Source organism: Pseudorasbora parva, chromosome 10 (assembly GCF_024679245.1).
Source record: "Pseudorasbora parva isolate DD20220531a chromosome 10, ASM2467924v1, whole genome shotgun sequence".
NCBI classification, from domain to species: Eukaryota; Metazoa; Chordata; class Actinopteri; order Cypriniformes; family Gobionidae; genus Pseudorasbora; species Pseudorasbora parva.
In genome coordinates, this window is record NC_090181.1 from 15700101 (window position 1) to 15715036 (window position 14936).

General features: G+C 42.0%; 1 protein-coding gene across 2 annotated transcripts in view; it reads right to left on the reverse strand.

Moving 5' to 3' along the window:
* The window catches only part of cenpf (centromere protein F), a 29184-nt gene that overhangs the window by 8247 nt on the left and 6001 nt on the right, over positions 1-14936 (reverse strand). For both annotated transcript variants that reach the window (XM_067455299.1, XM_067455298.1), the window contains exons 8-17: positions 7963-8088; positions 7732-7860; positions 7470-7592; positions 7210-7345; positions 3968-7095; positions 1640-3646; positions 1397-1549; positions 1176-1310; positions 531-692; positions 254-428 (exon numbers count right to left, since the gene is read on the reverse strand). In XM_067455299.1, the coding sequence (XP_067311400.1) occupies positions 254-428; positions 531-692; positions 1176-1310; positions 1397-1549; positions 1640-3646; positions 3968-7095; positions 7210-7345; positions 7470-7592; positions 7732-7860; positions 7963-8088 (6274 nt within the window). The remainder of the gene's footprint in view (positions 1-253; positions 429-530; positions 693-1175; positions 1311-1396; positions 1550-1639; positions 3647-3967; positions 7096-7209; positions 7346-7469; positions 7593-7731; positions 7861-7962; positions 8089-14936) is intronic.

Here is a 14936-nt window from a genome sequence, read left to right on the forward strand (position 1 = left end):
GGTGAACTAAACCCATAAAATGATATACTGTGTATCACCAGTAAAAATGCTTATATATAACTTCCAACACTAATAAATAATCAAAATGTCCAGAGTGTAAAATCCTAAGTATATCCTGTTAATTTTCCATCATAATGTTTCTTTGTTTAAAAATTTTCAAATTCCAAACACATTTATTATACATTTCAGTTTAAATGGAGATAGACAAATTTGAAATGTGGCTGATGTGAAATCACTTTAATTTTGTCCATACCTTGCTTCTGTGAGGCCTGCAGTTCTGCTATCTTTTGTCCCTGCTGCTGAAGTTCTTCCTGAAGTGCCTGCTTCTCATTTTCCAGCTGTTTGCATGACTTCATCCACAAATTGATCTTACTCATAGCACTCTCCTTCTCTTTGGACAAGCGCACAACCTTTGAGTCTAACTCTCTCTACAGGGACCAAGACCAATTGATATAAAAGTTAATTACTTGCATATAGAATGACAGTTGTGTCCAAAATAACGCAAAACAACCAGAAAAAACAAACAATACCTTTTCATTTTCGCAATATACCAATTTATTTTGTAACTCTTTTAAGGCAGACTCCACATCTGTATTTTGAGACTTGAAGCTATTTAGGTCAGATAGATACTGGGCAGCCCGTTCTTCAACCACGATCATGTCTTCCTTCAGTGCATTAATCTCCATCTCATGCTGCAGAACATAAAATATTGATAACAAAATTATATCAAAAACAATAATTTTTTTCTAAAATGTTAAATTTCAAAATATATATACTTTTAAATGTAAAACAACTAAACAACATAAAAACTGAATCAACTTAAATTAAATGTATTCCTGATGGCAAAACAGAATTTGAATCCATTAGGCTTCAATGTGAAATTATCCTCCAGAAATAAAAAAACAAAAGAAAAAAAACATGGAGTGTCTATTTACACTAAGATTTTTGCCGAACTCGCTCTTCTCCCCTTTTCCATCACAGATCGGAAAGGGATTTTATTTTCAATCAAAATGAAGAAAATATTCAAAAAGTGGAAATAAAGTGTCTAACATTAAAAATATATAACAATAATAATAAATGGCTCTCTTACTCTTATGCATTATTTTATCATAACACCTCTTGCCGGAAGCACTACTCTTATAAAAGCACATTGCTGCAATATTACATCTGCCCACCTGCAGCTGTACATGTTTCAGGTTCTCCTCATGCCTCCTGTTATTTTCCTTTATCTGAACATCATGACTTTCTTGAATATCAGATAAATTTTTCTGCAGGCCATCTTTTTCCATTGTCAATGCTTCCAAGCCAAGCTGAAAGGTGCAATAAAAATGTAGTGTAAGCAGAGCCTGAACATCAATGAAGCCAGTGTAAATCAAGGTGAAGGACAAATTCTTACCTTGTATGTTTCGATTTGTTTATGAGACTCTTGCAGTTGACAAGTCAATTGATTATGATTAATCTCCAATCCATTATACCTTTCCCTTGCCTCACACAGTTCTTGCTGATGTTGCGTATGGAGGTGCAAACTACTCTCATGTAGTGCATTTAACTGAAAATGAATGAAGATAAATAAATATGTGAAATGAAAATGAGAAAATGAAGGGGAGAAAGCAAATCACTAAAGGTGATGAAAAAATACCGTTTCTGTAAGTTCTGAGTTCATGACCTTCATAGCATCAAGTTGGCCCTCTAGATGTTGGATATTGTTCTCTAGAGAAGTGACACTTTTCTGCATGGACTCGATCTTGGAAGACTGCATACTTGTCTTCTCCTCCAACTGTGCAATGGTAGCCTGTAACTCAACTTTGTCCTTTTGCAATTCATCTCGCTCATCCTGAATTGAAGATAGCGACTGCAGCTCATCTATTTGCGACTGAAGTCGAGAGTTTTCTTTGCTAAGCTCCTGCTGTCTGTTTTCAAAGTCTTTCAAGACTGACTGGTTGGTTAAACAAAGCTCTGCCTGATGCCTTTCATATTCAAGAACTCTCTGGGCAAACTCTTTGTTTTCAGATTGCAAAGACAGCAACTGAGAGGTCAAATCCTGTGCTTTCAGTTCTTTTGATTCTACTTCTGTTCGACACCGTTTAAGTTCATCCTCCATTGCACTAACTTTAAATTGGAAGTCTGTGATCATTTGTTGCTGGTTCATGGTTGCCTCTTCCACAGATTTAAGCTTTTCAGATGCTGCTTGATTGGACAACTGCAATTCATCAATTAGGCTGTTCTTTTGCTGAAGTTCTTGCTCAAGTTTATACTTCTCCTCCTTGAGATCCCTCAGCTCGGTGACCATCTCTTCAATTTTCTTGGCAAGCTCTTGCATTTCAGCCTGTATTTCCTCAAGTTCGGCTTTGGCACTCTCTGCTTGAAGAATAGCGTCCTCCAAATTCTGGTCAGAAAATTCTTTTTCTCTCTCAAGTTTTTCAATGTTGTCCTGGAGAACATCTGCCTTCCTCTGTGCAGTTTTGAGCAGCTGACTCATGTGGCTCTTTTTCCGTTCGTCAGATTCAATTCGCACCTTCAGTTTTTCAATGCCCTGCCTCATCTGAGCTACTTCCTCTTGAGTAGAAATCAACCTGGAGGCTATTTCACCTTTCTCCAAGAGGGATGATTCAAGAGACTGGGACAGCCTGACATTCTCATTCTCAAGAGAATGAATTTTGGAAGACATGTTTTCAGACTCTCTTGAAGCAAAGTTCTCATCGTTCTTTAAACTGTTAAATTCAATTAACACAATTTTATTTTCTTCCTTCAAAAGAGCCACTGTATTCTCAAGGTTTTGAGACTGTTGAATTAGTTGGTCCTTTTCTTTCATCAGGACATCAATTTGGTTAGATGCAGTCTCATTTTGTCTTTTCCCTGTCCTAATGTCTTCTTCTAGTTCTTTTATAAGTTCTCGTGTCTCAGTTTCTCTCTTCTCCATAATCTCAGCCTTTTCTTTCCACTTCATTAAGGAGTGATTTTCACTTTCCCTTTCATCAGCACACAAAATAAGCTCTTCTTTAAGTCGCCCACCTTCTGCCATAGTTGTATTAAGTTGTTGTTCAAGGCTGCAATTTCTCCTTCTAGCTGCTTCAAGCTCTGCTGTTTGCCTTTGTTTCTGTTCTTGTATCTCCTCTATGTCAGCCTCCATGGACAGGATGTGCTTCTCTAAATTGGCCTTCTCAGAACGCACTCTTTTTAGTTCGCTCTCAATCTGGAAATATTTCTCATCCCACTCACCTTTTGCCATCCCTAAGCTTTCCATCATCTCCATAACATCTGAGAGCTGGCATTTGGAGGTCTGTAGCTGTAGTTCCAGTGAATCAATCTCTTCTTTTAACTCTCCAATGTGGTCGTTCAGTTTCTGATTTTCTTGAATGACAGACAGCAGTTTGTTTGAGCTGTTTGTCTTTTCTATTTCTATTTCACAAACTTTGCCCTCCAATTCTGAGCACAAATGTTTTCTAATTGCCATTTCAGACTCCAAGACTTCAAACTGGGATTGCAAATGCTGAAATTCCTCTTCCCGCATCCTTAGAGTTTGCTTAATGGCTTCAAGTTCTGCAAGTGATTTTTCACTTTCCTGGCTAATATCAGTGGTGGAGTCTGACTTTTCAGGATGATGCATTATGTTCTCCAGTGCTTCTGATGTCCTTTTTTCAATTTCCTGTTCAAGATAAAAAAATAAAATTATAAATACAAATCCAGAGAGATTACATCAAACAGCTTTTTGATATCGGCAGTGCTTTAAACCTACTTTAAACCTAGGTTTTTTTAATAAAATGATTTAAATCTGTCATTTTATAGTTTATGTCATACTGCTGGCATAAATGTAGCAGAGAAATTTTCAGTTCACTGATGCAACTGTAAAAATGTGCAGTTCAAAGTCAATCATTATTAATTATTTCAAAATTGAAATACACATTAAACTCAGCAGTTTAAGTTAATCCAAACCATCTGAAATTACATAGTGAAATACATAGGTTACCTGCAAGGTTTCAGTAGCCAGCAAGGAGGAAGATGCAAGGTTAAATTGCTGTAGCTGCTGCATGGTTGTCTCCAGTTGTGAGGACAAGATCTCTGTGTGTTGTTTTTCTTCTCTTAGTTTGGACTCCAACTCATTTTTGATACTGAGCATTTGCTCCTCCATGCTGTGGAGCTTTTTAGCATGCTGTAATTTGAGTTGCTCTATTTTAACCCCAGTTTGCTCCTCCATGGTTCTGACAGTCTCCTTAACAACATGAGATAGCTCCTCAAGCTCCCTGGATTGATTTTCCATTAACTCTTTCAGTGGTAAGTGTTTGATATTCTTATCTGACAATGGCATTTGGGCCTCTTCTTGGGAATTAAGCTGCTCTCCAGGTGATGAAACACTTAGAAAAGCAATATCTTCTTCAAATGGCAAACTAGATGTGTTGGCAAATGCCATTTCACAAATATCTTGGTCATTCTCATATGCAATTTGTGATTTATTCACTGTGTCTGCATCAGAGTTTGGCACAAGATTCTTTTCAGACTGAAGCTGTTCCATGCAAGTTTGCTGTTCAGAAATCTGAGATAGCAGACAATTGTGCGCCTGCTTTAATTTATCCATTTGCTCCTGGGAATTCTGAGCATCGGTTTTCAATTCCTGGATACAAGATTCCAACTTAAGTTTTTGTTCCATAAGATTGTTGTGCATTGCTTCAAGGTTTACTCGCTTGCATTTCTCTTGCTCTAGGGAAACTTTAAGTTTTTCATGTGTTACACGTAGAGACTCCAACTCTGTGACTAGTGCAGAACTAGACTGTTGATCCTTTTGTGTTTCTTCCAAACATGCAGATAGTTGTGATACTTCAAGTACACGCTTTGTATATTCATCTTTGATAGATTCAAGCTCTACTTGTAGGGTGGACCTCTGGGTCTCGCTCTCACCTAACCTTGCTTCAAGAACACTAATGTTGCCTTGCAGCTCCTCTACTTGTGCATCAAAAGAATTAATGCAAGTTTCATTATCTTCAAGATCCATTTGCAACATTTCAAGCTGTACTTTGATTTTGCTCATGTTAATGTTTTTTTCATTTAATGTCTCTAATGCTTTAGCTTGCTCAGTTTGAGCCTCCTGAAGTTTTTCTTTCAAAGATTCAATATCATAAGATTTTGCTGCTTCTTGGCTTTTCAGAATATCCAAAGCAGCTCTGAGACTTTCTATCTCATGCTCATGTGGAAATGCATTTCGTTTCAAGTCTTCAAATTCCGTTACAACTTTCTGATAGGAATCGGTGACCTCCTTGAGTTGGTCCTTTGATAAGTCAAGATCTTGCTTCAACTTTTCCTTTTCAAGAGCAGCCTCCTCCAGTTTTTCTGATGCATTTCTGGCCTCCAAACATTTGCCCTGTAATTCTGTCTCAAGAGCAATGATACGCTCCTCTAAACTCTTTTGTTTTTTAAAATGAGTTTCCATTTCAGAGACATAAACTTTAGATTCCCTTTTATGTCTATCAGTGAGCTCCTTGATGCTTGTCTCTAATAAAGCTTTTTCTTCAGATCTTTCAAGTAAATTCTTCTCGAGACTTGAATTCAGTTCTACAGAAGATTCAAACTGTTTCTGAAGACTTTCTAGTGAATTCTTTAGTGTGACAGACAAATGATTTGATGCCTCAAGCTCATGTTGTATTAAAACAATCTTTTCTGCCATGGCATCTTTTTCAGCAAGTGCTTCTGTCATTATGGAAACCTGTTTAAGATGATTTTCTTTTTCTTGGCAAACAACCTCATGGAGTTTTTGAAGGCTTTCATACTTCTCGATTTCTTGTTGTTTTACTTTGAGTTGAGCATTATCCTGCTCTAAGCTTAATGCTTTCCTTATTTGTTCTTCTATATCTTTTGCAAGATTTTCAGCGATTGTCTTCTGATTTTCCAACTCAGTGGCGGTCTGAACTTGTAGCTCCTTTACTTTTTCTAAGGAACTTCTGGTCTCTTCTGCCTCAGAAACAAGGCAGTTAAACTGCTCTTCAAGAGAACAGAAGTACGTATTCTTTTGTAGCAGAGATTCAACTTCTTGAATAAGATCTTTTTCCCTCTTTTCCACCAAAGACACTTTCTCTACCAGACCTTCTTTGACTTTAGAAAGATCATCATACCTTTCTTGAATATCAGCATTTGAATCCTTTTGAGACTTTAGGTCTGATTCCAAGAGGGTAATATTCTCATGAACCTCCTGCAGGGATGTTTCAACATTGAGTTTTTCTTGTTCCAACTCTTTGTTTTGTGCAAGGTGGGCTTCACATTCTTTAGCCAACATGTCTTTCTCTTCTTTTAATTTCTCTAGCTCCTGCTCTCGCAAGACAAAGGATTCTTGAAGATGCTCAATCTCCGTTCTGTTCATTTCAATAATGGAGTCCTTTGATTTAGCAAGGTCGCAAGCACTTTCATATTCTGTAAGGAGCTGAACATGGGCCTGCTCCATTCCTTCCAACTTACTTGTTTCTTGATGAAGTTTAGTTTCAAGCTCGCTCAGCTGCTCCTGTATTAGAGTGATTTGTTGCTTCAAATTGTCCATCTCCTTGTTATGTTTTTGATGCGTCTCACTAAACTGCTGTTGAAGATCCTCATACACTCTACCCTTTTCCTCCAGTTCCACACATTTTACAAGCAGTTCACCTTTGAGTGAATCAATCTGACCAGACTGGCAAATTTTCTCATTTTCTAAATCTTGTATTTTTTTCTGAAAGTCATCGTGAGCATCACTGAGTTTGGCCTTGTCTCTCTCCAGATCTGCAATTTTACTCAGCATTTCTTCACGGTTGGTTTCAGCAGTGTTAATCAACTGCTCCTTTTCATTTTTCCACTCCAGAAGAGCTTCATACTCTTTCTTCATCTCAGCAACTTCTTTCTGACAGGAGTTTGAGGTAATTTTGAGGTCTTCATTTTCTTTCTCCACAGCACAAATCTTATTAGTTTTGAGTTCAACTTCATGACCTAGTTTTTGCAACTCGGCCTGAGTCTTCAGTATCTTTGCTTCTGTTTCAGCCAGAGTTTTCTTGGCATTTTCCAATTCTTGAGATGATGTTGCACTTTGACGGTCCATTTGTTTGCGAAGTTCAGTCAGTTCTTCACTCTGGGTTTGTGTCTTACCTGAAAGTAACGAGTTAAAATTATTAGATAAATCATTTCTTTAGATTTTTTTCTTTAAAATAATAATATAATATTGAAAATGTACCAGAGATTTATTACACATTTAAAACATACTTTTCAAATCATCCACCATCGCACGGTTTTTGGCAAGGTTTTGTTCAATATTTATTTTTTCCTCTTCAAGCTGTTTGACCCTCTTCATTCCTTGGTCTAACTGACAACTGAGAGTGTTCTTCTCTCTCTGCATCTCCTAAGATGAGCAGAAACAAGTCATTTACATGCTTTTATACTAAAAACTTTTATAAATGCCACAAATTAAAATCTGGTATTATTAAATTAAAATACAATTTATTTAACAGATACACAGAACTTACATCAAATTTCTTCTTCAACTCTGCCTCCTTCACTTGACTGGCCTGTAATGCCTGCTCAGACCTTAGAAGTTTCTGTTTCAGCTCTTCCAAATCTTTCTCCAGTCGATTCTTTAGGGCAGTTACCTTTGAAACCAATGGCATTCTGTTGTGATTAACTTAGCCAAAATTTATATATATAAAATAATTGAAAAGAAACAAAGAAGAAATTATACAGAAATGTGTTATTCATAAAACAATATTCATAGTTGAAATTTTAAATTACCTTATCTATATCTGATTGCAAAACATTGTAGTCTTTTTTGGCTTGCTGGATCTCCATACTCATTTTATTTTTCACCTGGTTAAATTGCTGCTCAAGAGTTTGATGTGAGCTTTGAAGTTGTGCAAGTTCCTGAAATGAGAGAGAAGACAATCATTTGTCAGCTTCAGCTCATCCAATATTCAAAAATATAAAACAAATGTTAAATTATATTTGACAGTAAGGAAACAAAACCTTTTGACTTTCTCTCTCCTGGTCTTTGATTTTCTGCTCCAGAGATCTATGCACGCTTTCAGCATTATGTCTCTGACAGTTCATCTCCTCGGTCACCTGCTTCAGCTTCATCTCAACTGCTGAACACTGAGGAGCCAAATCAACCAAGGATGAACTACTATATTCACATGATATAACCCATTGTTCAGATGTTTTAGTTCAGTACAGGGCTCTCGGTAGGGCTGCACGTTAATGGTTAAAATGATAATCACGATTATTTTTCTCAAAATCATAATCACGATTATTTTTCTCAAAATCATAATCACGATTATTCTGTCAAAAAGGGTAATGTAGTTATGGCCATTTTACATGTTGTTTACCAATCTACACCCCAAAAGGCCTGTAGGTGGCACACTGACTTCATTTTACCAAATATGATAACTTGGTTAGATGGTAAATTAATACAAAACACATGGTTTTGGTGAACAACTTTGTAATCTGTATTCACCATTAGATTTTTAAAGCAACACAATGCGTTTGCAAATGAGACAACTAAACTCACAGATTCAGATTGCCCAGCAAATTCTTAAAGCAAAGAACAATGATATAAGAAATTATTCTAAATTGCTCAATGTGAAAATGCTTACGGCACTTACATTGATATTAAAAGACCAAACTCTGTAAATATCATAAACCATAGGCTACTGTACAGCAATTATAGCCTTTCATCCAATCGCATTCCATATTCAATTTATGGAAAAAGTTTTGAAAGTGCCTCTGTAGTTCAAAAGGCCATATGCATATTGAAATGCGAGGAGGCACTTTCAACACTTTTACACGTAAGGCGATAGGCTGGAACTTTAGATTATAAAGTTTTAAATATAGATATTTTTCTTGCGCAAATTCATCGATTCACTTCAGAAGTCTTTATTAACCTCCGGAGCCGCATGGAGCACATTTGACGGACAGCTGAATTTTTATAGACTTCAAAAACAGAGCTACATCTACTGCCAAAGCTTGGATTAGCCAGGACTTTTTAAATATATCTCATAATTTATTTGTCTAAAAGAAGAATGTCATATACACCTAGGATGACTTGAAGGTGAGTAAATCATGGGCTAATTTTTATTTTTGGGACAACTATCACTTTCAGCATTAATTTTCAACATATAGTAAAAAAAAATATTTTCAGCAATAGATAAAGGCAGTTTGGAACCGTTTTTCTTCACATAAGCTTTGCATAAGACCTAATAAAATATTTAAACTCAAGACAATATTGTGTGTATAATTTACTGGAGACAAGTAGCCTTTTAATAATAAACCCCATCAGAGTGACGCAAGACCCCTCCGCTTCGAGTCGGGGTCAGTTAAGTACATTAGACATAAAATATAATCATGTTAAAATATTAAATAAGTGGCAATTATTTTAAACGAACAAACTTTTGAAGCAAAAGAGTTAAATTTTGTGTGACTTTGTGTGATTTACTTGAATGTGTGCTTGTATTAGCTTTAAAATAAATGCAAAATAAATGCTTCAATATTTTGTAATTCACTACAATGAATTTATATATTTTAAATGTTTTAAAGTTCCCTTTCGAGAGAGGTTCCTCGTATTACGTATGGGAAAAACTCCTTTTCTCGAGAATGTGAAGCAAAACTTTTAATAAAGGTATCTATGTAAAGCGCAGTGAGCTGCACGGCCATAGCCCAGCGCGAGGAGCGCTCTGATTGGCCGGGCTGCGGCAACTGCAGGAACCTATGGTGAGGCGGCTGAGAGGAACGAACCAATGGGGGGCGTTCCAGAAGCCCGCCGAAAAAGGTGCTTATATTTGCATACAGGAGGCTATATAAGACCCTAATTCGCCATAGGTGTCAGATTTTATCTCCTTCAGCGATACCTTCGCTGGTCTCCGGAAGAAGCACCGCCGTTGAAAAGGCACCAGCGGAACCTGCAGCTGAGGACGACGGACTCCCTCTCCGCCTTCTCTGCCGTTCCAGCTACGCCATCCGGCGTTATATATCCTTTAAACTGTGTCTATGTTGAGTGTTATATGTGTTTGTGTTGCCGCTGCAACGCCACTTCTAGAGCTTACAGGCTTGTTCTACTCGAGGACTCTCTCGTTCCGCCGCGTCGTTAAGCGCCGCGGAAAGACGGAGCTCTTCTCACTCTCCCTCTGCTCTCGTCCCGTCGCGCTGAATAGCGCCGCGGAAAGAGAGAATGTTAGAGGACATGAGCACACTCAAGCCGAAGCTCTCTTCACTCTGCCGCCGCCGCGGCTCTTCTTCCGCCGCTGCCACAGAGTTGTTCCCACTCTTCTCTCATTCCGTCGCGCTACAGCCGCGGACAGAGAATACTAGAGTGAATAGGCGAACTCGAGCCGAAGCTCTCGTCACTATACCGTCGCGCTGAGGAGGCGCCGCGGACAGACGGAGTTTTTCCTCGGACAGAGTTTTACCTCACGCTTCCAATTCTCTCGTCCTGTCGCTCTATCGCCGCGGACAGAGAATACTAGAGTGAATAAACAAACTCGAGCCGAAGCTCTCGCCGTGCTAGAAGCGCCGCGGACAGAGTTTTACCTCACGCTTCCAATTCTCTCGTCCTGTCGCTCTATCGCCGCGGACAGAGAATACTAGAGTGAATAAACAAACTCGAACCGAAGCTCTCGCCGTGCTAGAAGCGCCGCGGACAGAGTTTTACCTCACGCTTCCAATTCTCTCGTCCTGTCGCTCTATCGCCGCGGACAGAGAATAATAGAGTGAATAAACAAACTCGAGCCGAAGCTCTCGCCGTCCTAGAAGCGCCGCGGACAGAGTTTTACCTCACGCTTCCAATTCTCTCGTCCTGTCGCTCTATCGCCGCGGACAGAGAATAATAGAGTGAATAAACAAACTCGAGCCGAAGCTCTCGCCGTGCTAGAAGCGCCGCGGACAGAGTTTTACCTCACGCTTCCAATTCTCTCGTCCTGTCGCTCTATCGCCGCGGACAGAGAATAATAGAGTGAATAAACAAACTCGAGCCGAAGCTCTCGCCGTGCTAGAAGCGCCGCGGACAGAGTTTTACCTCACGCTTCCAATTCTCTCGTCCTGTCGCTCTATCGCCGCGGACAGAGAATACTAGAGTGAATAAACAAACTCGAGCCGAAGCTCTCGCCGTGCTAGAAGCGCCGCGGACAGAGTTTTACCTCACGCTTCCAATTCTCTCGTCCTGTCGCTCTATCGCCGCGGACAGAGAATACTAGAGTGAATAAACAAACTCGAGCCGAAGCTCTCGCCGTGCTAGAAGCGCCGCGGACAGAGTTTTACCTCACGCTTCCAATTCTCTCGTCCTGTCGCTCTATCGCCGCGGACAGAGAATAATAGAGTGAATAAACAAACTCGAGCCGAAGCTCTCGCCGTCCTAGAAGCGCCGCGGACAGAGTTTTACCTCACGCTTCCAATTCTCTCGTCCTGTCGCTCTATCGCCGCGGACAGAGAATAATAGAGTGAATAAACAAACTCGAGCCGAAGCTCTCGCCGTGCTAGAAGCGCCGCGGACAGAGTTTTACCTCACGCTTCCAATTCTCTCGTCCTGTCGCTCTATCGCCGCGGACAGAGAATAATAGAGTGAATAAACAAACTCGAGCCGAAGCTCTCGCCGTGCTAGAAGCGCCGCGGACAGAGTTTTACCTCACGCTTCCAATTCTCTCGTCCTGTCGCTCTATCGCCGCGGACAGAGAATACTAGAGTGAATAAACTAACTCGAGCCGAAGCTCTCGCCGTGCTCATTCTACCGCCGCCGTGCTGAAGCGCTGCGGACAGAGAATACTAGAGTAAGTTAGACGAGCGAGCTCGGGCTGTTGGGTATGTCAAGAACAATGTCGCTGCAGCGCGCGCTTACTGCCAAGGAAGTTGTAATGGCTGCCTTGTCATGATAGCGCGCGCCCCTTCCACAGCGCGTTGCTGACTAGAGCGCGGCTTACGTCATAGCACGCGCTCACTGTCAGAGCATAAGGGCGTCGGAAAATGGCTGCCAAGCTAAGCCCTTTTTTCACTCTATCACTTCCAGTCCCCTTTATTCAGGCGGCTGGAAAGGTTTTTACACTGTAGACAAAGTGTCCACTACACAGTGTGCACCCCTACATAAGCACTGTTAATTCAGCCTCACAAAATCACAAATAAATCCCGCCGCGGCCGGATTACACCATATAAAGTCAACTAGCCTTATTGCAGTCAACTAGCCTGTGGTCAAACACGCTTGTCTGCATGCGCGCTTTCAGTCTAGACTAGAGCATAACGGCATTGTGGAATGGCTCACATACCACCCGCACTTCCTTACATTCTCCCAGTTCCCTTAAGTTAGTGACTGGAGATGAAATATTGCAGTCAACTAGCCTGTGTTAAACACGCTCGTCTGCACACTAATGCTGTGTGCGTTTACCCCTGTGGATTTGCTCACTGGTTTGCACCGTGGGTATTCTACGTAGGTTGTGCGCCACTGCACATTGTTTACACTACACACAAAAGAGCTTTCTATGTAGGAAATGTGCCCACTTTACAGTCTGCACTCCTGCACCCAAGCACTTTTCACAAAGTTCACTCTCGCACACACAATATAAATGTGAGGCGTGCGCCCACTGCAAAGCCTGCACCGCCAAAACTAACACTATCCCCACAGTGTTAAAAGCAGTGTTACAGCACAAGCAACCCGGCTAACAGGCCCCTATTACTAAGCGGCCAGCCCCCGAATCTAATTCAACCCCTGGCTTTACGAGCCCAGGCCTGGCAGGCCATTCCTGGTATATAATATTGGGTGTTGAACATATAAAACGAGGTTCTCGCTACAGTTTTGCTCGCAGACCCCGCGATTCAAGCCGTGGTCGAGCCCTCTGTAAGAAGCAGTGTCAGTCACGTGCTTCTCGCTGAGGCATTGAGACTGTTAAAGGAGAGAGCGGCGAAAACAGTACACCCGACGCTAGCGAGTCAGGTTTTTACTGTCGCTAATTCCTCATGCCGAAAATGGGTGGCGGTCTCAGGCCCATTTTCCAGGCATCTGAACAAAGCACTTATGACACGCTCGTTTCAAGGTGCTGACGGTGAAACAAATCCTCGCGCACATTCGCCCCGGGGATTGGGTTTTCTCAATAGATCTGAAAAACGCATACTTCACGTTACGATAACCCCCCACCCCCACTACAGGCCATTCTTGAGATTCGCCTTCGAGGGGCAGGCTTATCAGTACAGTCATTGTCATAGACTCAAGACTTACGGCATAAGAACCACCACGTCTTGATAATGTACATAAAATCGCTAGGGCAGCCGAGATCAGACTCTGTTCACTGCATGGCTAAGCATCTCCTTTTATGGGCAGAGCACAATCTGAGCTCCCTAAGGGCGGCTTACGTGCCAGGTATTCTGAATCAGGGTCCGGACATGTTATCCAGAGGACCCATGTCCCCAGGGGGATGGTCCCTTTACCCGCAAACAATTCAGCTTGCACAGCACACGCTGCCCAATATTTTTTCTGCAAACGCAGGGATGCCCTGGCCCATGTTGGCCCAGACTCCCTCTATATGTTCCCTCCGATCGCGATCCAGCTGCAGCCTGTGCTTTTTAATAGCCCCACTTTGGAAGAACCGCACATGGTTCTCCATACTGTTTCAGCTGTCAGACACAGCCCCATGCCTATTCTGCCAATGAAAGGGAAGGTCTGGCATCCCAATCCCGAGCTGTGGGCCCTCCACGTATGGCCCATCAACGGTATCCGGGAACCTCTCTGACAAGTTATGAACACTATTTCGGAAGCTAGAGCCCCTGCTATCTGGCAGCTCTGCTTGAAGTGGTCAGTGGTTTTCTAACCAGTGTGCTACGCGAAACATCGACGCACACTCATGCGAACTGGCGGAACCGCTCGCTTCTCCAAGAGCTAATGGATGCGGGTCGTCCCCCCTCCATACTCGGGGTGTGTGTCTCCGCCATAGCAGCTAGCCACGCTCCTATCGCGGCACATTCACTAGGGAAAAGTGATCTTATTGTGTGTTTTCTTAAAGGGGCCAGGAGATTCAGCCCGCCTTGCCCCTACCTCGGTCCCTATTTGGGACCTCGCCATGGTTTTGGAGGCCGTGAAGGGTTCCCCCTCCTAACCACTTCAGAACACGAGCTTGAAGCACATATCACTCAAAACCGTTTTTCTGCTGGCTGTGGCCTCGGTTAACCGAGTGGGTGGCTTACCTGCACTCTCCGTGAGCCCTTCCTGTCTTGAGTTTGGGTCCAGCAACTTCAAGGTTGTGCTCAAACCGAGGCATGGTTTTATGCTGAAAGTGCTATCAACCCCTTCAGTATGCAGCTCTTTGCACTGCTTAACCCGCGTCTCAGAGAGAATAAGACGCAAACATATTCTGCTCAGTCAGAGCATTGAGATTGTATCTAGAGCGCTCCGCCCCCTTCAGGCAGTCGGATCAGCTCTTCATTGCTTCGGTGGCCGCACTAAAGTTTGTGCTGTCATGAAACAGTCTCTCACACTGGATAGTGGATGCAGTCCCACTAGCATATAGGTCCAGGACCTAACCTGTCCTACAGGCATTTAAGCCCACTCCTCTAGAGGCATGGCCTCATCTTGGGCTTGGTCGTGTGACATTTCTTTGGAAGATATCTGTGCGGCGGCAGGCTGGGCCTCTCCGTCCACTTTTATCAGATTCTACAAGTTGGAGGTTCCAGCTCTACAAGCAGGGCTTCTCTCCATCTAGGCTCTATCTTGACCCTGGCAAACAGATTGCCTTACATTTTGGCCTGTACACATTAGTCCTTAAGCACTATTCATTCATCATAAGATCCGACTATGTCCGATCAGCTGTTCAAACGAACCGACTCTTCCGGTTCTTCATTCCCCTTATAAGCCGCCTCTGTCGGTGTCTCGGGGGTTTATAACATGTGCTTTGGGTATACTGGGTCAGTCAGCACACACGGCGCTTTACATTGTGTTCCCATACGTAATACGAGGAACCTCTCTCGAAAGGGAA